This window comes from Protopterus annectens, chromosome 1.part1, assembly GCF_019279795.1.
Source record: "Protopterus annectens isolate FY-2018-M chromosome 1.part1, PAN1.0, whole genome shotgun sequence".
NCBI classification, from domain to species: domain Eukaryota; kingdom Metazoa; phylum Chordata; order Ceratodontiformes; family Protopteridae; genus Protopterus; species Protopterus annectens.
The window spans coordinates 31,414,330-31,440,042 of record NC_056726.1 but is presented as its reverse complement, the minus strand read 5'-3'; the positions used below and the strand labels follow the sequence as shown (position 1 = coordinate 31,440,042).

The 25,713-nt window shown below is 38.3% G+C and overlaps 1 protein-coding gene across 1 annotated transcript in view; it reads left to right on the top strand.

Annotated features, from left to right (window-relative positions):
* The window catches only part of ADAMTS12 (ADAM metallopeptidase with thrombospondin type 1 motif 12), a 2,672,119-nt gene that overhangs the window by 902,469 nt on the left and 1,743,937 nt on the right, over window positions 1-25,713 (top strand). Inside the window, exon 3 of the mRNA XM_044085381.1 lies at window positions 24,247-24,330. Within this exon, the coding sequence (XP_043941316.1) occupies window positions 24,247-24,330 (84 nt within the window). The remainder of the gene's footprint in view (window positions 1-24,246; window positions 24,331-25,713) is intronic.

Here is a 25,713-nt window from a genome sequence, read left to right as displayed (position 1 = left end):
TACCTATCTGCAATCTGAATTTGCATTACCTTACAAGGGAGTTCTCAGGAATGTCCCTTCATTAATGTATTGGATTTAATAATAGGTGTGCTAGGTTTTTGTATTTTTATTGCTAACTAGTTTCTGTTGTTAGAAGGAGTGAATCGGTTTAAGTATTTGAAATGCCATGGCGTATACTGATAAAATGTTCTCTGCTAACGCCAACTTCAGTTAGCATATTTACTAAGTAAAACTCTTCCCTCTCAACGTGCTTAGCCAGACGCTGTTGTAATGCGACATTGCCCTGTCTATTCAATAGTGCCTGCTTGTTAAACCGAGTGCTTAAATGCTTCTGAACTGTTTAAATACTACGACATTGCCACGATTACTTAGTAGTGCCTAGTTTTAAAATGATATGTCTCTAGCAACCTTTGCATTTGTCTTAAATGTATAATGTTTTAGAAGCTTTATTTAAATATTGCGACATTGCCATTGCCCTGCCTAATAAGTAGAGCCTAGTCGTAATGGAATGTTTGAGAAGCTTTTGAATGTGTTTTAAATGCACAATGTGTTTAGAAGCTTTATCTGTTTTAAATTCTGTGACATTGCCCTGCCTTTTAGTAGTGCCTTTTTTGAAAGACGGAGTGTTGCTGTTAGCCTTGAATCTGTTTAAATGTACTTTGCTAATGCCAACTTATACACGTGGTTCACAAATAAGTGCCCCATTCTGTCAGAGTGCTAAATTAAAAGCCGACTATATGGCACCTTATATTACAATATTATCAAGCCTATTTTGCTGTGTCAAATTGTAAACTTCGGTGTTTACTGTGTTTACTATAGGCTATCTACTGAATGCTCCTGTTAATACTATAGCTCCTTACAGACCTTAACCTTCCTAAGCAGGGATAATAAACCTGTGTTAGTGTAGTGACCTTCTAACGTGTAAAACTACAGTGTTGTGTTCTATCTAAGTGCTAGTTAAAAACACTGAGCGTTTACTGCTCTGCATTGTTTTTCTAATAAATGTCCCAATACTAGTGTTTGTTACCTACCTCTGGTTGTGCTCCACATAGCTGGTCCCTACTAATGACCTATTGTCTAACAATCTGCCTTCATTAGCAGTATTATATGAGTGCAATTCCTTTTATTTGCTAATCTATTCTCAGATGTGAGAAGAGCCTATGTTTGATCTTGTAAACTCTCTACATTTATTGTTAATTGCAACAAACTATTACCCAAAGTGTCTTAATTTCAAATCAGTGCTAATTTTGACATTGTTGAGTTTTGCTTACTGTTACCAGTGATATTATATTTTATTCTACTAAACTACAATTTCTCTCTCACCTTTCTCTCCTGTTCTCTAGCTTTTTGTTCTGAACTATCCCTTGTGATTACACCTGGTGGACACCTAGACCTACACTAAATCTAAGTCAAGCTCAGCCATTTGCTTATAGCAACTATCACAAACTCTGCTGCCTCAACCCCTCTCAGAATTAAAGCAAGCTTATCCCAGAAGAATCCAAGGAAGTACGTCTATGCTGTTAAGCCTTGAACTACTATAGTTTTTAAGCCCTGATAGGTGTACTGAACGCTCCCTGCCAGTAAAGCCAGCAGCCTAAACCCCTCTTATCTCTATATCTCCGCTATTCTCCCTCATCTAGTCCCCTGATTTACTCTTGCTTGCCTCTCCCTTCAGTCCAACCCAGTACAGAGATTGCCCTGGTGGGCCAAGGTGCACTTCAACATATGTCCACTAGATGGCATCCTCTCCCCACTTATACTGACTTCTTTTCACTTCTTATATTTTCTTATTGCTCTAACTTTTCTTTTTTCTCTCTCTCCCTTAAAACCATTACAGCCTACTATAACCTACTATTTCCAGGTCCCCTCTACCTACCCTTCTGAAATTCTACACTACAGTGATAGGTTCTCGATCCTCTGCTGCCCTCCTTGCTTCTGGTTTCTACCCGCTCCGTTTGCCCTGCAGGCTCAATCTGCTCCCCTACCATGCCCCCAAATCTCACCCGCCCCCAGCACCTCTACCTTTATTACTCCATAACCACACCCACTAACATTTCCAGTCCAATTAGTCTCCAGAACTCCAGACACACCCATCCCCTACTCCACCCTAATTAACTTTCATTCACCTCTCCTAGTATTCCTCACCTAGCCAATTAGACTACATTACTATCTCAACACCCACTCCAGTACTACATCCCCAGCAAATGCTTACACAACTATCTATTCCTTAGCACTATTTAAGTACTTACCAGATCCTCTACATATAAACCTCTCTCATTTCTACATTTTCTTCAGCATCTACTTAGCACCTCTAATTACCCACACCTCAAAATGTTCTCAAAACCCTCATTCATCTCCTTTTTACTACTTCTACTTCTTAACTTAACATATTTTCATTACCTCACCCAGCCCAGTAATTCCTACCACTCACAATCCTTCCATGTAACTAACCACCTTACCTCCTCTCTCTCATACTCTAACACCCCAATTTCTCCCCATCTATTTCCTATAAAAAACCTTCTACTTTATCCATATAGACTAGTCACCACTCATAAACAATCTACCCCCATAGTAACTGGCAAATCCTTCATAATCACAATAGAACCTAATCTAACTGTCCAATTACCTCTCTAACCCAATCTTACACCTGATTACCAGTCTAATATCAGGTGATATCCATCCTAACCTAGGCCCCCCCACCTCAACCATTACAGACAAGAGCATATTACTAACTTCTATAAACTCCCAAAGTATAGTTAACACAATCCCAAACCTCCATGCCTGGCTCATACATAATAAACCTGACATCTTATCCATCTCAGAAACATGGTTAAAACCCCATATAAAAGACTCTGAAATAACTCCACCAAACTATTCTATCATTAGAAAAGACAGGTCCCACAAAAAAGGGGGAGGAGTAGCTCTCCTCTACTCATCCTCCCTGTCAGTTACCCCCTATAACAAACCTACTCCTCAATTTAATAATGCTGAAATTCTCTTAACACTACTTCAAGTTAACAAACACAAACGCATATGAATAGCTTCCCTATACATCCCCCCCAGGGGAGAATATTTCCACACTCGAAGACATCCTTTCCTGGCTCTCCAATAACATTAGAAATGAAACCATAATCTTAGGTGACATGAATATTAACTGGGCCTCCATTCAGTCTCCTACAAACCCACTTAACATCAACCTCTATAATTTCTCACAGCTAATCAACTCTATTACACGCCCCTCAAAAAAACCCTCTAGCAGTAGTATTCTGGATTGGATTTTAGTCTCTCATCCCCATTATTTCTCCGACAGTGGTACTCTTCCCGACCCTCTAAGTGATCACATACCCACCTTCACTCATCGTCTCCCCTTACTCCTTCTTCGCACTCATAATTACATTACTGTCCGTAACCAAAAAAACTTTAACCCAACAACCTTTTCTAACTATCTAAAAACAATAAACTGGAATTGTCTAAAAACATTACCTCTAGATAACGCAGTTGCCCACTTCAACTCAACATTCTTAAAAATGCTAGACTTTCATGCTCCCTTAAGGACAAAGAGAATAAAAATCAATACTGCCCCTTGGCTTACCAAAAACACACTAGCAACCATGCATCTCAGAGATAAAGTCTGGGCACACTACCTGGAAAATAAGACCCCTCTCCTACATAATGAATACAAAACACTTAGGAATAAGGTAAAAAAGCTCATCATCTCTGATCGACAAAACTACTTCTCCATCCTCCAAAACAGTAACAAAACAAATCCTCAAAAATTCTGGAAAGGTATCTCTACTCTACTTAACCCCAGCAAACCAGGCACCCCCACCCCGGACCCTAACACCCCTGATACTGACTTAGCTACCCAATTTAACTCATTCTTTATTGAATCTATTTCCAAATTAACCTCTTCATTCTCTAACAACACCACATTCTCCAATCTACCCCCATCCTCCCATACCAACACTCCACCCTGCGCTGCTACCACTCCCTCACTCTCATCCACTAACTTTCCACCCTCCACCTCTCCTCCTACTCTCACTTCCTCCCCATCTTCTTCCCCCCAACACCCCCTCTCATCACTCACCACTATTCTCATTAAAACCCATGCCCACTTCTACTATAAAAAAACTCCTTCAGAAACTAAAGCCTTGCACTAATGCTCCTGATAACATCCCTTCTTACTTTCTTAGCATAGCTGCTGATGCAATTGCCTACCCCATTAGCATTCTAATCAACCGCTCTATCCAGGAAAGTACAGTTCCCCAAATCTGTAAAAAGGCCTTTATCATACCTTTACATAAAGGTGGCAACAATAACAGTGTGACTAATTTCCGCCCCATCGCTATCCTGTCTCCAATCTCTAAACTCCTAGAAAAGTGTATCCAAATTCAACTCCTACCACATCTCTTAGATAATCACCTACTAACCCCCACACAACATGGTTTCAGACCTCGTCACAGCACTATGACAGCCCTTCTCTCCTTCCTTGAAACTGTAAACAAAGCCCGGGACTCTGGACTTATTGGCTCTACCCTACTACTTGACCTCTCTAAGGCCTTTGACACTATATCACACAGCCTGCTTTTAACGAAACTCTCAAAACTTAACCTATCTCCTTCATCCTTGAACTGGTTCTCCAGCTACCTATCAAATAGATATCAAGCAGTAAAATGGAAAAAGGCAACCTCCTCATTTCTAAATACCCCAACCAGAGTTCCCCAAGGCTCCATATTAGGTCCCCTCCTCTTTAACATATTCATAAATGATTTCCATAACTCTATCCCATTCTCAAACATTATCCAATATGCAGATGACTCAACTATTATCTGCTCGGCCGCATCTATCCCTACACTCCTCAAGCTTACTCAAGACGCTTTTTTAACCACAGAGCAATGGATGAAAAGAAACCACCTAGCACTCAATGCCTCTAAAACCAAATTAATGGTGTTCACCCCCTCTAAAGTCACCTATTTCGATAGTAACACATTCTCTATTACTAGTCAAAACAATACACCTCTGGAACTGGTTTTAGAGACCAAATTACTTGGTGTCCAAATTGATAACCAGCTCAAATTCAACTCCCATATACAACTAAATATAAAAATACCCATCAAAAACTTGGTATGCTCTATCGGCAAAAGCACTACCTTACACCTGCTACTAAAATCACTCTTTCTACTTCCTTTCTTATCCCCTCACTTCTCTATGGAGCACCACTTCTAACTAACATACAGTCCTCTCTGAAAACACAACTCTCTTCCTGCTGTAACAAAATCGCCAAGTTCGCTACCAGCCACAAGTCCTCCACCCACCACTGTTCCTCTCTGCAACAACTACATTGGCTAGAACTACCCAAGCATCTCACCTATACTCAACTAACTCTTGCACACAAGCTCATTTTCAACCCCTCCCTCTGTCCCTCCCTGTCTTCTACCTTTAAAATGCACCTACTCAATAGAGTATTAAGGTCTAACAACCAAAATCTATTAGAAGTCTGCAAACCAACTCATCCCCCAGGCAAAAATCTTCTATCACATGGTTTAGCACGCCTCTGGAACTCCCTACCTCTATCAATTCATATCACCTCCAACCATTTTATTTTCAAAAAATCTCTTCATTCATATCTAGTATCCCAGTGGGAATGCTCTTGCTTCCACCCCACATAACTAACACTGGTAATTCCATATTCTTTTCCTTCCCCTATTTACACCTGCAATATTCCCTTAGAATTTCTCCTATCTCATACACTCTTAGTGTTATTATTGTATCCACAAGAATACACCACGCTGTACCCCTTATGTGTAGGATTCCTGATATGTAACTGTACTTCTCATTAAGTACTTTGCAACATTCCTTCTTTGTTTGTACCACCTGTAAGCTTCATCACTAGTTTGTATTATTTGTAAAAGTTTCATCTCTAGTTTGTATTAGCTGTAATGTTTCCTCTACTACTTTGTAATTGTTTGTTTGAATCTCTTACTCTTGTATAATTATCATGTTTAACCTATTGTAACTTTGATTGTTTGGAGCTTTTCTCCCCAGGACTCCATTGAAAACGGGTTCTTTTTGGCCTAATAGATTATCCTGGTAAACCAACTGCAAATAAATAAATAAATAATTTTATAGAGATGCAGAAATGCAAAAAAAAAAAAAATATTAATAAAGTGTTAGATTGCTACTTTAGTTTCATTTGAGGTTATGACAGGAAAACAATAATACCACTGAGGTTTCCATTTGATTTAATAATAAAGTTACAGTCTTTCCATTTCACTGTAGTACATTATCAGTTCAGTTATAGGCATATAAGAATTTATGTTAATTTCATGCAGAAAAAATGTAAATAAAGTCAGGACAACAATGCATTTATTAGTAACATTTGGTTTAGTTCACTATAGTAAATTATCTGTTTGCTTACAGACTTACAAGAATATTTTGCAGCATATGTTTATTTCATACAGAAAAATGTAAATAAAGTCAGGGCAGCAAGCAATGCTATCAGTTTATAATTGTTAAAGCTGTGACTGATATTAAGGACCTGATACTGTTTTATTATGCTTTGCAGAAATAATTTCCAGGTTGAATTTAAATATAGTCCAAAACATCAGTCACTCAGCCTTGCACAAGAGATGGAAAAGGAGAGGTTTAGAAGGTCTATGCAAGAAAGAGACACATAAAGGGACAATTAGACATTAAAACAGCCTTCAGTACCTCAGCATTGACTGGAACAATGCAGAGTAAGGCCTAAACTTGACAAGAGCTGTGGTGCACAAGTTGACTATATACAGAAAAACTGTGTACAACAGATGTGCATTTATGTTCTCATGTTTTCAGACAGTTGTGTAACAGTACTAGCTTTTAGTTTATGTGTTTATCTATGTTCAGACAATGCTAACAGAAAAAGGTGCTAATAGTTTAGCTTCCAGAATATAATGTTTACCAGTTTTTAGTTATGCTTTCATCTGTGTTCAGGTAACACTGGCAAAAGATATTCCATTAGCAATAGTTTAACTAGTTTCCAGAATATACATAGCTATTTTAGATGTTCAGTATAAATATGTATCACTTTAATATAAATTTCAGTCAAGATTCAGAATATGACATTCTTACTCAGTTATGTGTTCAGTATAGTACACTTCTGTCAAATTTCAGAATATAACATTAATGTAAATTTCAGTCAACTTTCAAAATATGACATTCATACTGAGTTACAACATGCAATAACATCACACTTCACATGATTCAGTCATTAGTTTAAGGGTAAAGTGACAGAATTATTTGTAAACATTATTATCACATCACACATTGCATTATTCAGTCATTAGTTTTAAAGGTAAAGTGACAGAATTATTTGTAAAAGGGTTATCAAAATAAGTTATCTAAAAAAATAGCTAGTAATAGTTATTCAGTATACTCACAGCATAACAAAGAAGGCTTAATTTGTTAATTAGTTTACAAATTACAGTGAATTTTACATAAGTGTCCTTTTAACTTACTGTCTAATGTACAATAAGGTACTTATGTATTATCTCAACCAGATTCCATACCTGTAAGCATTCATCATATCATGGGCATTTGCTTCATTTTTATAAAGTTATTGTCCCTTGTAGCGTACTGTATGTGTAATGCTTCAGTTGGCCTGCTGCCGGGAATTGCACTTGTCACATTATTCAGAACTGTGCTGCTCAGCTGCTGAAGTGAATTTAAGCAGCGCAAGTAAGATATGTAATCTGTTAACGGTGGTGGGGAAAGTGGGTGTGTGCTGTTGTCTCCTTGGTCAGTCAACGCCATAAACTTACAATTATGAAAAAATGTAGTTGTCAAGCTTTATTGGTTCCAACAACTTGGCGATAATAAGTCCAATTTGTATTTCATATGGATGGATGTTGTCTGGCAAGCTGCAATTTCAGCTGTGGCTGTGTCACCCGTGTGATTTCCACTACTACACATTTTTCAGATCTATGATGTTAAGGTCTGTCAGCCGATTTCATCTGGACATTTAACATACTGCAGATGTTAACTTCTTCTGGGAAAACTGATTCTGTGCTGGCATCTCATTTGCCAGTCACACTACATAAAGTTAACTGTAGTGGGGAAAGTGCCTGCCTGCTGCTGTGTTGCTTGTCATTTGGACAGCATTAAGTTATAACTACATAAAATTTTCCCAGGAAAAATCACAGTGCTGAAAGATAGTTCAGTATCATACACTTCCCAAGTAGCGTGCACTACATAGTTCAGCAGGAGAAGGGTTTGGAAATGAAGTGCTTCGCCTGCTCTGAATCTGGTTGTGATAATATGTAAGTACCTTATTGTACATTAGACAGTAAAAGGACACTGACAGAGTATGCAAAGGTTTAGATTGGAAGCACAGAAAGCATACGTTTTAGTAGACCATTTTAGTTCATAAATATTTACAGGATATTTAAGACACAGATTTAGAAGACATCTATTACAGCACATAGAAATTAAAAGGTGAATAAAATTATTAACAAATATAAATTAAAATTTACAGACACAAGTTAGTACAGTATGTGTTAATTATGTATCAATAGCAGTTATAAAAGTATCTCTCTAGTGCCAATTTCTTCAGAAAATAGCCATCATGCTTCATAGGCTATATAATAAAAAATGGACTCAACATTACAATGTTTGAGGATTTAAATTTATGGAAAACAGGAAAATGTTTCATTTGCAATGACACAGACACATCATGGTACAATAAGGCACCAGTTTATAAGGTAGAAAACGTAGGCAATAAACTGCAATTTTATCATTACAGCATACAGAGATAGGGAAGAAATTCTTTCAAGTGCCTTGTCACCCCAGTGAACTCAAAACAACAGCAGTGTTCTTTAGTTGCCACACGTGTGTGTATTAAGTAAACTGACAGTTTGTACTCCATGTTAGTCTACCACATTTGCCAAGGTATTTATTACAATGCCAGGATACATGGATGTTATCCTGCAGTGCAGCAGTAGCTGTTGTAATGTGAGTGAGGTGCATTTGATCATTCCTGTCATGTGCTTGATATCTGATGCTCAACCTGGTTAGACATATGGGAATGTCAGACTCACAGGCAAGGTGGTGCATGTGCTCAGAAGAGAGCATTGTTTGAAAAGGATTTGTGGGCTACTCCTGATCATGATGTTACGGATCAATAGTGAAAAGCCAAAAAGAAGCATACTGAAGGTTCTGGTGATAAAGCAACAGGTAAGGTCACATTCCCAGAGGTGCTCATCCAGAGCCACCATCTCCTTGGCTGTTGGCGCTTAGGTTTTAATGCAGCTGACTGGGTTGCTTTGAAAGACCTGATGTTGGATGTAAATGTTGGTGGACAAAACTGTTTATATTCAATGGTCCAACAAGAGTCAGCAATATTATTCATGCAGCATAATAGTGGGCTACCCACCTGGCATGGGAACGTAGGTTGATGGGGGAAATCTCTTGGCTGGCCATCCTCTGGTGGTGGTGGAGGCATTTCTTGCTTCCTTCAGGGGTAGTGACACCTCAGATAACTGCCACAGTGTGGTTTCTGAAGTCATGGCAGAGATTCACAGGTCACCAAAAGTACCTACTAAATATTCCCCAGATATGTATAACTATATTTCTTCTGCAGAAAATGTAGGTCATCCACAAACATTCATCTTGAATAAAAAACACAAACTGCATTGATAAACTTACAAAAACAAAAAAGTAGGCAACATGTCAGCTAAATCCACAAAGACGAACCACCACTTAGAAGTATAAAATGATCCCAAGCTTTATTCCAAAAATAAAACTGTTAGTGCTTTCGTTTAAATGAATATTAAACTTCTTCAGACATCATTTTAAATGTTTCCCAACAGTTTAAATACATTTCCTTATAGTGACATCATTTCCTCTTAATCAAGTAACATTTCATTTAAAGCAATACTCAGTTTTAAAAAAACACAACAATGCTGCCCCATTCATGCATATAAAACCTTATTCAACTCTAAATTCATTACAGATTATTTATTTCTTTTGTGAAACACATTTATTTTATCTTACTTCTTTTTAACGCATTAAGCTTCAAGACTGGAGTTATAGAAGTCCGTGCATTGATTCCTGGCCAGCTGTCTGCTTGTAACCTTACTTGCCATGCAAGCTCTCTCAATTCTAATAACAAGCCCCATGCTTTTTTATCATCTATTACTACACTGTCAATAATGATGTAGCTAAATTGGTGCCCTGGATGGTCTTTTACATGCATTCATCTTGGGCCAGGTTGTTTATGTTGTCTGTTTGGGTTATATAGAAACATCAGAGATTGCACCACCACAACCATCTGCTCAAAAGATGCCTGAGGTATCCCCAGTGTGTCCCCAGAAGGCCACTGAAAAGTCTGTGTGGTTAGTATCTGTAAAGCTGCACATAACTTGGTATCCATTGGGATAGGTATCTCTTTAGTCCCATGGGGCTGCAGATGAGGTTGAAATATGTCCACCATATCCTGCTTTGTCTCCCTATCCACTCTGTAAGTTATGTGTAGTTGTATGACATAGTGCCACTGGGTATGACAACATACACCTCTGTGAATCGTGGTTGTGACTGTGATTACATCATATTGGAAATACACATTAACTAATGCAGTAGCAGCCCCTAAAATTTTTTGCAGTTGCCGCAGCATGAACTCCAGGAATTTGTGTCATTCAATTCTATGGCATGCACAGCCCCAAGGCTGTCGGTTTATATATTTCTGAATCATTCCACCATTTTGATTTGCCTCATTTGCATATATCTGGTCACTCATTTTAATAATATTTCTCATTACCATATCATTATACAGCTATTAGCATATACAGCATCCAGCTGTGTTACTCCTAGTTACATATGTATTTCTGAACTGGAGACACCCTGTGTCTGGCCTCTCTCATTGTGCCAATTCACTTACTGCAATGCAGCAAAGTTTTCTGAATCCTGGCCATGGTGGATGAATGAAAAAAAATGTAGCTTTAATTTGCTAAAATATGCAGAGGTAGGGTATTCCCAAGCAAAGTGGCTCTTGTTTTGAGAAAGTAAAGAATGACTGGGATTACAGAGGATATACAAGACCAATACATGCAGCTTATTTTCAGGAGATTAAGAGGTGTTGGCTTTGCTTACAAGTTCCCATCACAGATATCACCTCCATCGTTTTATTGGTTTCTTGAAACTATATATAGATTTCCATAAGGAGGGTTTAGTGATACTAAAAAGATATTGTTGGTATGAAAAAAAATATTAGTCATGAGTGTTGAACAACTTTAAAAGAAGTACCTTTGGTGTACACCTTTAACCATTAGAATTGTGATATCACTGCTGGTATGGCAAACAGTTGTTACAGCAACATGTTGTAGTGACATACTCCATTCAGAGGACTCTACACAAATATTATGCACATATTTTTCTTCTTCACAGAAGATAAGGGATTTAAAGGATTGGTGCAGTTAATTTAGACACCAACCTAGGGAATAATGTATTGCCATTTGTACATAATTATTTGCTGAATCCTGTATCCGTGTTTGTTGAACATTCTGTGTCACAGAAGAATTGATTCTACTTCTTTCAGAGTATTTGTATTACCTACCTATTTAATGGAAATAAATCAACCCCTGCATAGCCTTAATAAGGATTGATTTGTCACTTTCATGACAATAAGGTTAAGTTTTGTTTTCATGTTTTATGTATTTGTCAACATGCAAGATATTGCCATCATCCTGTATTGTTACATACATGTTGGCTAATAATATCACTGGATTCCAAATTTTATTAAAAAGCTTTCAGATACCTGCGTGCCTTTATTAAATGAACATCAGGTGCAGTGTTACTCCAGGAGTTTTTTACTGACCCTTCTTCAAGAACATAATGAATTAAATATGCAGGGACTGAATTAAGTGGTATCACCATCATGCTCAGCCAAAAAAGAGGTGTAATAATCTTAATGTTATATAGAAACATGCCTGTATATCAGTGAATAAGGATTTGGTGTGTAAAGCGTCTGCCAGGAGGTAAATCTGTAAAGTGGGCTTAAGTTTTTTGTGGAGGAGGATCATACCAGATTCCTAGACATACTAACATGACTTAAATCCAGAGAAGCAAGGTATAGTTAATTCTGTAATATGCACTCACTCCTTACTCTTAGTTTCATGTCTCCAAACAAATTATTCCCTGAACCCATAAAGTGTGATGCCTTGGCATTATAGAGTATACATCACATCCATGACTGTAACTGTTTTCCTCTTGGGATGCTCAGTGTAGGCTATAGCATTGCATATAACATTCTCGGAAAACACCTTCAAGACACTTCGGTTCATAGGTACCTACGAGACAATCAGTCTGCAGACCATTTCAAGCCTAGCCAAATCACCCTATTCAAATTTTTCCTCTAACCCCAAGAAGTGCATGACAAGATAGACTGTGACAGAATTTGAGGCTGTCTATCCAGTTATCAAGGTGTATCTTGATGGTGGCAAGGGTGCTACTGTACTTAACATGTAGTGGAAATTTCTGAGGGATATATTGGGACAAGAATCAATCATACCAATGTGTTTTATTTATCTGGTGATAAGGTTTAGTTCCCTTAACAGAGTATTTGATGTACGCTAGTTCTGCAAAAGAATAGGATGTCAAATTGGCTCTTTCATGGCACAAAAGGCTAGACATAGGTCTCCATGGAGGAATCTGTAAGAGACTGAGTACAGAGACAGGTCTGCTAGTCTCTGCTAATAACTAAGATTTTTAAGGCCACCTCTTTTAGTTATGAATATTTGCTGTCTCTCAAGTTGTAGTATGTTTAGATAAATATATGACAGAAAATTCATTATATTCAATAATGTGTCTGATTAGACAAGACAGGGCAACAAGGCGGAGGAGTAGCAATCATATGTAAAGACTCTCTCAACTTTGAGAAACTCCAGGTAAATGTCCCAGATGTAGATAACAACTAACTACTAGCCTCTTGTCTAAAAATCAGTAAAAACAAACATATAGTCCCACCAAATAGCAACTCTTCCACTATAGAGCACCTACTCTCACGGGCCTCAGCTACATTTAATCAAGAAACAATATTAGTTGGAGACTTTAATACTGATTGGCAAACCTGTTCCTCTGAAAACACCCTCCAATTACATAATCCTACATGGTTTCACCCAATTGATAGATACACCCACTAGACTTGACAAAAACAACAAAAAGCAATCTAGTCTTGACTGGACCCACGACAATAAACCCTCACTAATCCATCTCTCAGGTTGTGTACCAGACGGCCTAAGTGACAACCTGCTAACCTTCTTTATAAGGCACTGTAACTCACCAACAAGAACTACTACATAGAAGCAAATACCTGATACAAAAAATGTATCCCTAGACACCTTTAAACAATTACTCCATAACTGTAATTGATCCCCATTAAAACACCTCCCCCTAGATGCAGTAGTCAAATACTTCAAAAACAAATTTCTAGATATACTAAATCCACTGGCCCCTATAAGACACTTAAGATCTATATCTAATTATTGCCCATGGCTTACAAAAGAAACCAAAAAACTACTAAAACAAAGAGACAAATTCTGGTATCAACATCTGACCTACAAAACTAAAGTCTCACTCGACAGCTACCGCCACTTAAGAAATGTCTGCAAAAAGCAAATCAAAGCTAACAAAAAAGGTACTATACAACCACGCAACACAAGCATCAATACAACCCACAAAAGTTCTGGGGCTCTATCAAACACCTTATCCATCTAGTTCAAACTTCCTCCCCATCCCAAATTCCAAAAACCCAAAAGGAAGTTTAGCTTCCCAGTTTAACTCATTTTTCATAAATTCCATTCTCTCACTTTTAAAAAACAAAAATAATCCACATCAAATCACCCTTCCTCCTTCCAATGACTCCCATACCTCACTATCCCTTCAACCCATCAAGAAATTACTGTTCAAGCTAAGCCCTACTACTCTTGTTGCAGACAAACTACCAAATGAGTATCTCAGATTAGCAGCCAATACCACCTGTTTCCCAGTATTGATACTTATCAACAGATCTATCGCTGAACAGTATGTACCTAAACTCTGGAAAATCTCTGTTATTGCTCTCCACAAAGGGGCTCCTCCTTAGAACTCCCGAACTGCAAACCTATATCAATATTATCTCCACTCTCCAAAATTTTAGAAAAATGCATCCACTCATAAGTAATGCAGCACCTTCTAACCAATAAACTCCTTTCCAATGCAGAACATGAATTTCAGCCAGGCCATAGTTCCACTGCTCTTCTCAAATAAAAACAATACTGGGAACCAACTAAAAAACAAAGGCCAAATGGTTGCCTTGATATTTCTAGATATGTCAATGGCATTTGACACAGTGTCCCATGAGCAGCTCATAAATGTACTGGCAGCCCTTGACATATCTAAAAATACCTTTTCCTGGTTCCATAATTATCTCTCTAATCACTATCAAGCAGTCATATGGCATGGTGACCTCTCCTCTCTGCTTCCCATAACAGTAAGTGTGCCACAAGTGTCAGTACTTGGGCCTCTACTCTTCTCAATTCTCACCAATAATATGCACACTACTAACCATGCTATCATTATACAGTACACAGATGATTCTACTGTCATCTGCACCACACCCACCCTACCACAACTACAAGAAGTTACCCCAAAAAGCCTTTACTGCCATTAAATCTTTCATAGATAAATACCAGCTCATCCTAAATCTCAACAAAACCAAACTAATGCTGTTTCCCAAAACTACCACAAAACAAATTCCCTTAACCAAGACTTTAAAATCACTTCATCCAACCACTCCCTAACTGAACCCATCCAAGAAACTAAGCTACTAGGTATCATTATAGATGATAAGTTAATATAACATTTCACAGACCATCAGAAAGAACAACATCAGATTAGGTTATCTTTATAGAATAAAACCTTACTTAATCAACTCTTCCAGGCAAACAATTGCCAGGACACACCTTCTATACACCTTATTCTGTGCCTCTCCCATACTCACAAACATCAAGAAAACCGACTTAAACAAACTCATATCATGCTACCACAAGATAGCCAGATTTGCTGCCAACCTATCATACAGAACACATCATTGCCTTGCTTTGAAACAACTCAAATGGCAAGAACCTCCAAACCTCCTAACCTTAAACTAACTTTCCCTAATCCACTCCATAGTCTACCTTCCAGACAAATGTCCAGCCTTACAGAACCTAGTACAAATTCACCACTGCAGCAGGACCCTATGATCCTTTAACAAAATACTGCTGACAGTTACAAAATTCAACAGCAGATTTGGAGACTCTCTATATTCTAACAACCTCTATAAAATATAGAACTCTACTCCTCAGTCTATACTAAATGCATCCAACCCAACTAAGTCTAAAACTCTTCTAAAGAGCCATGTCAATGACAATTGGATATGCTCCTGTGGCTTACCAGGCTGAATCTGCCACATAACACAAGCTAGGATCCGCCACATAACACAAGCTCTCAGGTCACTCCAAGGCAAGTACAAATATGACTCAGTCATTGTCCATGCTGGTGTGAATGACCTGAGACATACCTCCCTGGACTACATGAAAAGAGACATAGAGGAGCTCTCTGAGCATGTAGCCCAGGCCGGTATGACCCTGACCTTGAGTAGCATCTTACGCTCACCAAGAATGATGCCACAATATGAAAACAAGATGATCAATTTCAACAATTGTCTTAAGTACTGGTGTCATTCAAAGGGGATCCAATGCCTGTCTGCCTGGGATGACATGCTCGACAAGCCACAATGCTTCGCTAGGGATGGCTTGCACCTGTCACCCCTGGGCTTTCGGATGTTGGCAAAGGCTCTTGCCACCCCATAGTGCCTTTTTTAGGCAAGGCTCAAAAGACAAACCCACCTTCATAGGTATCACAAGGGATAAGAAACTAAGAGTAATGCTACTCAACGCCAGAAGTCTAAACCTCAAGATGCACACACTCAAAACTCTTCTTAGCATGGAGAACATCGATATCTGTGCAGTAACAGAAACCTGGACCAAGGCTCCTGAGAACACCCCAGCACTGCCAGGTTATACCTCATACCATGTTTTTCGGCCCCAAAACTTGGACCGAACCACAAAAGGAGGGGGAGTATCAATATTTGTCAAAGATACCCACACCTCCAGGTTGGTGGCACAGCACGAAGCATCAGAGACTATCCATGTGCAACTAACAGTGGGTAAAACTGCCTTCCAGTTTATAGCCTGCTACAGACCACCCTCCCAAACCCAGGAACCCCACTTGGCCTTCCCGAGAACACTGGAAAATATGAAGGTCTCTCCAAACACCATTATATTGGGCGACTTCAACTACCCTAACATAGACTGGGAGGATTACTCTAGCTCCAACACCCTAGCCCAAAGGTTCCTAGAATTTATAAACTCAAATGCTATGGAACAACTTGTTGCCACTCCCACAAGAGGGGAAAACATGCTGGACCTGATCATCACCAACATGGGGACTCTATGCTCCAGACCAGAAGTGTATCCCTCACTGGTAAGATCAGACCATAAACAAATCTCACTAGATATTCACATCCCAACCCCAGCCCCTGCCCAGAAAACCACAGTGAAAAACTTCTCTAAAGCAAATTTCACACTCCTCAAAACCAAGGTGGAATCCTTCAGACCTCTGGGCCTGTGGAAAATACGTCCCAGACCGCAGAATCCTTTATAAACGCATTCTATGAACACCTTCAGGAATGCATGGATCATGCAATCCCAAATAAAACCAAGACCCAATCCTCCAAAGTTAGGCGTCCTGTCTGGTGGACCCCAGCCATAAACAAACTATACAATAGAAGGAGGAAGCTACTACATGATAGAGCAAAATCCCAAAAAGGGAAGGCATCTCTGATCAGTATTAGCAAAAAACTACGGGCACTCATAAAATCGTCTAAGGCCAGCTTCAAGAGAAAAATTGCACAGGACTCTAAGGATAACCACAAGGCTTTCTTTAGTCATGTTAGGAACCTGGGTGGGAATTCACAGATATGCTCAGAATTAGTCCAAAATGACAAAAAATGCACAGAACACACAGACATTGCCAACATCCTAGCTGACAGGTTCAGTGCAAACTTCTCCTCCCCTTCCCCACCAAAAGGGCAAATATCTATCCCAGCAGAGTGCTGCCCCCCTGACATCTCAGATGCTCAGGTAAGAGCCGCCCTCTCCAAAGCAAAAAACACAGCATCAATGGGACCAGACGGTGTCCCGGGCTGCGTCCTACATGAACTCCAAGAAGAACTAAACCCAAAAAATAAAACTACTGTTCAATCTCAGCCTTACTACAGGATATGTACCCAAAGAGTGGCATACAACAACAGTGGTCCCTCTCCACAAAGGTGGTGCCTCAACGGATCCTGGAAACTATCGCCCCATAAGCCTGACTAGCTTGGTCTGCAAAGCTATGGAAAGAATCATCATGGACCTCATAAATAAAGATATTGGGGACCTACAGACACTGGATCCTACCCAGTTTGGCTTTGTTAAGGGCAGATCCTGCCTCTTAAACCTGGTTGATTTCTTTGAAACAGTCACCAAAGCCATTGACAAGGGGAAGATGGTCCACACAGCCTACCTGGACCTTGCAAAAGCCTTCAATACAATACCCACTCGGGCATTATAGATAAGCTCACCAGCTTAAATATAAACCCCTATGTCACTAGATGCAAACTGGCTCAAGGACAGAACCCACATGGTTAGAATTGCTGGAGCCATGTCAGACTCCAAACCAGTTACAAATGACGTCCCACAAGGCTCAGTCCTGGGACCTCTCTTGTTCGGTATATATTTCTCGGAGGTACAGGCTAACACGGAAGGACTGTGGCTGACCAAGTTCGCAGATGACTACAAACTGGGCGCCATAATCGACTCTCCAGCCGACACAGGCATCCTCCAAAAGGGCCTCATAAAAACAGACAACTGGTGCCAGAGCCATGGCCTCAAGCTAAATGCCAAAAAGTGTATAGTCATCCCTTTTGGCAAAAACAAAGTGCCTACAAATTACCACATAGGTGGTAATCCATTAAGTATGGAAGAAGTAATTAGGGACCTGGGGACCCACGTTGATAGCAATCTCTCATTTGACAACCACGTGGCCAAAGTGGTTATAAAAGCATTTTATATAGCCCACCTAATCATGAAGGGATTCACATCTAGATCAGGGGACGTCATCATGCCTCTTTACTCATCCCTCATCAGGCCCATAATTGAGTACAATGCCCCTTTTGAGATGTACCTTACCAGACACCTGCAGCAACTGGAAAGACCCCAAAAGTAGCTCAACAAGATCAAAGGGCTCAAACAGATGCCATATGCTATTGTATTGTAAATAATTGTATTTATATGATAATTGAGTTAATCAATTTTTACTATTGTATGAATAGTCAGATTATTTATAGTTATAGTTGCTCATTTTTAACTCTTCAACATTTTTACCAAGTGTTTATTGTTTTGTTAGAGGCGTTGCTTAATTAATTAAAATTGTGGCAAGTGATTGGTTTTATTTGATTAACAAGAATATTTAACAGAAGTGTATCACAGTGAAGTTTTCAGTACTCTGAAGATGCCCATAGATTTGATGGGTGAAAGCGCTTAGTACTTTTGTGTTTTGCTCTGCTAATTTTATTGTATCAGCTTTTCGTTTTGTTTGTGGAGTTTATTTATTAAACATAGTCCTGCGTGGCAACAGTACTGCCTTGTTGTTTTACTACTCTGGATACATGATGGTCAGATGATAACAGTATCCACTCATTAATCCAAAGACCCAGACAAAATTAGCAATAAAGAAAAACGGTGAAACTATGGGAGAACAGTGAATGTTAACAATCACTGTAATGTGAAACTACAGGAGAACTGTGAGCATCAGCAGATACTGTACAGTGGAACAACAGGTGAACAGTGAATGTCAATGATTACTGTAATGTAAAACTACAGGAGAACAGTGAATAACAATTAATTAAATGTGAAACTACAGGAGAAAAATGAATGTTAACAGTTACTGTAAAGTGAAACAACAGAACAGCCAATGTCAACAATTACTATACAGTGGAACTACAGGCAAACGGTGAATGTCAGCAATTACTATACTCTGAAATAACAGGAAAACAGTGAATGTCAACAAATACTCTACTATGAAACTAAAGAACAACATTGAATGTTGACAAATACTTTACTGTGAAACTACAGGTGAACAGTGAAGATCAATTACTATTGTATTATGAAAAGTGCAGGCGAGCAACGAATGTCAAAAATTATTGTACTGTTTATAGTCTACATATACTGATGTGTAAACACTGTAAAGACCTATAATAATTTTGTTTTACTCTTTAAAATGGGCACAATAGACAGGTTTTCATTCATGCCTGATTCTGATGTGGCACTTAACCTTAATTGCCACTGTCCACATTTTAAGAAAGAATGTATTTTTTGGTGAGATAATTTAGAATTAAATAAGTTTTGATATGTTTTTCAAAGTTTTATGTGTTAATTGATACGCTGCCATGTGTTTCAAGATGGTATTTAAGTCCCAACAATAAGTTAATTATTCTTCTGAAGAAGTCCTAAGATTAAGTACGAAAGCGTAGCATAGCCCCCCACATTATTTAGATAAATATTGTCATCTCTGTTATAACTATCTACATATATCCGTGAAATTTACTATGTATGTGGGGGGCTACACCCCCCACATCCCCCAATGTGGGGAGTTGTGCCCCCCCCACACCACCCCTATCTATTTATTCTAATTCCAGAGTTGCGCTACAGTGAAGAAATGGCATAATGCTTTGAATGTCATGTGTTGACGTTATGAGTTTTGACCAAATGAGTTTTCAGTGTTTTGAGCTTTCGGTGTTTTGGTCTCCCTGAACAGTTTGTCGATCATATGAACATTCAATCATATGAAGTAGATCCATATATATATATATATATATATATATATATATATATATATATATATATATATATATATATATATGTGTGTGTGTGTGTGTGTGTGTGTAATATATATATATATATATATATATATATATATATATATATATATATATTATATATATATATATGTATATATATATATATATATATATATATATATATATATATATATATATAGATATATATATATGTATGTATGGGTGGTGGTGGGAGTGCAAACTAGCTGTTCCAGGGCATTTGCATTGACAAAGTCCAGGAACCTTGGGTGAGCATGTTTGTGCTCGTGTACGTCGCCCAGTCGATGAAAGGATAAAGGATAGTTGAAATCACCCATGACCAAAGTGACTCTAAGTCCAGGTAGGTGGTGTGCTTCTCTTGGGTCATGGTGATGGACCTGTAGCAATGATGTAGTAGGTGCTTTACCTATAGTTATTTGCACCTGGATTATCTCAAGAGAGTCATTCTGTTTAACCAGTCTTGAAGTGTATTTGGCTTTAATGAAGATGGATACACCTCCACCTTTGGTTCTTTCATACTCATTTTGGGGTCTGAACGTGTGGAAGGAATTGTAGCCTTACATGGCTGGTGTGCTGTCTAAGGCCTTGAATGATGTCTCAGTGACTGCACAGATATCATCTTCCAAGGTGAGGAGGGCTTCCAGGGAGTGCAGTTTCCTATTTAAGCTTTAGCATTAAGCAGCATAACCTTGTGTTTGTGTCGACTGGATTTGTTTACATTGTAAATTTTGTTGTTTTGACATTGCCTAAAAAAGGCAATATGGGGGAGGCAAGCACCTTTGCCAGTATCCGAAAGCATAGAGGAGACTGGTGAAGACCATCTCTTGCAAAGCAGCATGGTCTGTCAACCATGTCTTCCCAGGCTGACAGATACTGGATCCCCCTTGACTGGCACCAGAAGTTAAGCCAATTGTTGAAGTCAATCACTTTAGTCTATATTGTGGCATCATCCTGGGTGAAGGTAGAATATTGCTTAGAGATAGGGACATACGTGCCTGGAACACATAATCTGAGAGTTCTGTATGTCTCTTTTCATAAAGTCCAGAGAGGTACATCTGAAGTAATTCAACCCAGCATGTACTATGACAGAGTCATAGCGGTAATTGTTATTGAGTGACTTGAGTGCGTGCGTGATTTGATGCATCCTGGCACCTGACAGGCAGCTGATTGTGACCTTCTCCTTGTACAGTCTGGTGAGGGGGACATATGTTTAACTCACTAAGGAGTTGGCTATGACCAGGACATTTGGTTTTGAGGTGTTTTGCCTTACGGGTCAATTTACTGAGCACTGGTGTGTGTTGCTGTGTACAGTCTATTCTATTTGCTTTGCATTGTCTTCAAGTGGTTTGAGCTTGTGAGGTCCCTGATTTTTTTGGTAGGCTTCTATTGAGTACTTCCGCATATGTGGGTTTATTTATTGAGACCCTGTTTTGTGTGAGAGGTGATGTGTGTGTTGCATAGGCCTGCTCAAGTGCATTCTGAAGGGATGTTATCCACAGTGACTGGTTTGATGAGGGTTAACTGCAGCAGAACAATGATATCCTTGGACCTAGATGCTCTTGCTGCACAGCATAGAATGATTTCCTTGCTACTGTAGTCACATGACGGTTAAAGACCAGGTTACTGCTTACATGTGTTCTCAAATTCCTGACCACTAGGTCTACTCTTAGGGATGTATTATCAATTTGATGGTTTCCAGAAGTAACTATCTTCCCAAAGGATGTTATTATGTATTTCTTGGCACTGAATGTTCGATCTTTGCCCTGGAATCAGTTGTTAGTGTGTGTCAGGGCTTCTTGGAGGGTATCTGTATCTTTCAGGGATTATATAATTGTACAATGTTTGAAATTGTCTGCAGAGCTGGTCAGTCACAGGCCCTTGATGTTCGCTTTGATTTTAGAGAAGTAGACACCAAAAAGGAGCAGCCCACACTCTGGGCCTTGAGAGACTTCACTAGTGACTATCCCCTTTATGGATATAGATCCCTATCCTAACATCTTGGATCCTATCTGTGAGCCAGCTGGCTATCCAGCGGGTGATATAGGGGGGTTATACCTAATTTTGTGAGTTTGTCTACAATGCATGAGTGGGGTATTGTGTCAAGTGCTTTGTCTGGGTGAATGTATTCTGTATGCACCAATCTGTAGTCATCCATTAATTTGCTGACCTTCCCTAAGAAGTCCACTAGTTTGACTAGGCATGACCTGCCCTTGAGAAAACCATACTGATTTGGGTCCAATATCTGAAGTATCCCTATGTCATTGTTTATCATTTCTACAATAAATCTTTCTCAGTGTTCACCTGGACATAGATTCAGTTCATAAAACCAGAAGTGGGAGCATTGTTAATTCACAACTTAACAATCTTTTTCTCACCAAGTCATTCATAAAAGTCAAGAAGTGTATGTCCTTCTGGGAGAAATCAGACAGGCCAACAATGTGGCAAGAGACCTGCGTAGATATAATTACTTGTATGTAATTAGATCAGCAGTATTGCTACAATATTTCTCCTTAATGATCCAGTGTAAGTGGTATCATAAAACTGCATTTGTTTACAATACCACTAGAAAAGATACGACCCATACAGTGATGGAAAACTTTTATAACCAAGGAAAATCAGGTGACATGCTTGGCTATGCTTTAGAGCTTGCTTAGTAAGTAGAAGTTATTATTATGGACCACTTGTTACGTATCCATTCTGTGATATTTTTACTTTATTTTTTTTAGCATGTGAACTGATTTGTGTATTTTTTTTTTTGCCTTGCCTGTTTTGTGATTATATCCTGAACAGCAAGACATAACTGCTTTATTACCTTAGCATGAGTTACTGAATGTATGGTACAGCTTGATATGTTGATATTTTCAGCATACTAATTTTCAGACTTCTTTACCAGACATATTCAAGACAGCAACAAAGTAAATCATCCATGGTTAATGTCTACTAATTGCTTTGGAACAAAATTAAAAGTCCACATGTTATCAAAACTTTTATCCCTTTTAAGACACAGCATTTCATCTGATTGTAAGCCAGTTTCCAAAGTGCTTGGCTTAGAAAATTCCTACCTCTAATGAGTAATTTGGGATAAGCCTACTGATAAGTCAAATTATTGGGACAAATTACTTCTCCAGCATCCATTCACAAGACATTGACATGCAGTGATGCTAGCATGTTAGTCATGTACTACACAACAGGGTGTGAGCTGTTGTGTAAATTAAGAACATTCAGGAAGCATCAGGCTTCTGGACCCCTGGAAGTGAGTTATTTACACTATAACACACACTGTGGATGACACTTTTACCCTTAGAGAATCAGCTGTTTCATTTTATTGTATTTTTTATTACTATAAAATATTTTTATATATTTTTGATGTAAAATAGTTCCTCTCCTTTATTTTTCAAATGTCTGGTAGTGTATATAGTTGTCAGAGGAAGTATTTTACATTCAAAATATAAGTTATGCTAGTATTTGATGTCTACACTCACACAAACCCACATGTGCATACATACATACACACACACACACACACACACACACACACACACACACACACACACACACACACACACACACACACACACAAACACAGTAGCACATGCACATTCAGTAGCACAGACAGAATGACAGACTCACAGACATGCACATAGAAATATATATATATTTAGAAACACTGACAGGTAGACATTTACACGTATATATAGACAGAAACATACACACACACGCACACACACACACACACACACACACACACACACACACACACACACACACACACATGCCTTTTTTTGTTTATTTATATACGTTACCTTTTAATTATATGGTCACTAAACAGCAAATGATGTTTAGCTAGTGGAAATGTTATTTATTTATTTATTTTGACTGTCTAAGGTTCACAGCAGCTCAATATACTGTTATGAAGTGATGGACGTTTTTTTTTTTTGTGAGCATTATATTAACACCCTGCAGGAGGACTTTGTTCACGGAGATGATGTACAGGTCACTCATTCACTAAATTATAATAACAGTAGTTGTCACAATATGCCCAAAACAAGTGTTGCTTCAGGTTCTCAAGGCCTTCACCAAGTCCTGATGTGACACTGATGCTGACTGAAAGTATTTGTTAATGTTACCAGATTAGATAATTTGATACCATTTAAGTTCAGTGAAATGTTTGAAGACTGTTTCTTTTCTGCTCTCTCAGTATATTGTGTTTTTATCTTTGCTGATGGATTCATTTTATATTATTATTTTGCCAGGTTGCTGGATTGTTCCATGACCCAAGTATTGGCAATGCAATTCACATTGTACTAGTTCGACTCATCCTATTGGAAGGAGATGAGGTGAGGGGCTGTTTGCTATATTATGAGAATTTTAAGACCAAAACGCATCATTAAATCTTCTTCTGGATATATTTTATTGGTTTTGTCTTGGTTGTCTGTGCCAAGAGCAGATGAGGGGGATCTAAAAAGGTTATTTCAAAAGTCAAAGCCCAATAGAATTTCTTTCACTCTCTACTTGCTATTTATTTGTGATTGGGCTGTGGAGGTTTAGGGAAGAACGTCATCCTATTAACACTGATGAGGATAACTACTAAGAAGACAGTTACAGTGAAATGGATGAGTGCAACTCCTTCTACACTAACTCATATGTACACATTCTTAGATAACCTTTTCAGAAGATGTCTATTTCAAGATTCATCTTCACTTGAAATACCGTTGCCTTGGTTACAAATCGGCAGCTAATGATTGGAAGTACCAGACTATGATGCAATGGTGGGGATTGGCTTGCCAGGATAATTTATTATCTTTGTCAGCAGAGATTAGTGTCCATACTGAACAAAAGTGCATTTATGCATGATTCTTTATCAACTTCTAATAATATTGTTACCTCTACTTCCTATTCAAATCACAAGGATTAGAACAGCAAATATCCATAAAATGTGAAAAGTAAAATTTTAAAACAGTTATTTGTAGCTCTATGAAACCTATTTGTGTGGGCTTTGACCCCACTACCTACTTAGATATAAAAGTATATATATATATATATATATATATATATATATATATATATATATATATATATATATATATATGTATCTAGGATGTTTGCATGACTGAGCAAACATCCGAATCCATAAAACCCGAACACACTTTAATGAAAGTGCTTTTATCAAAAAAGCGCTTTTGTTAAAGCCTGTGAAAAAAAAAAAAGCACTTAATTTACATTTTAGCAGGGGGGGCTTAGCCCCCCGCACCCCCCATATCCCCCTACTGTAATATTCTCCCACTGAGACCGCACTACAGTGGGGAAAAGGGAAATTTCCCTTACCCACACAGTAGTACAGCCTCAGCAACAGTCATACTTGCACAAAAGTGCTTCTTCGGTGAAAAGCGCTTTCGAGTAAGTATGCCTGGCCGTTTGGATTTCGGTCATTTGCTCAGTCGAGCAAACGTCCTAGATCCACATATATATATATATCTATATATATATATATATATATATATATATATATATATATATATATATATATATATATATGTGTGTGTGTATATGTATTTTTTTTTTTTTTTTACTTAAAGCTTATTGGAAGCCTAGACTCAATCAGACATGATCTATTAAGAGTATGCTTGAGTTACAGAAACTGGAATATAGCAACTTTTACTAAAACACAATAATGCAAGCCATTTTTTATACAATATTTCATTTTTTATCTTTAATGTTAA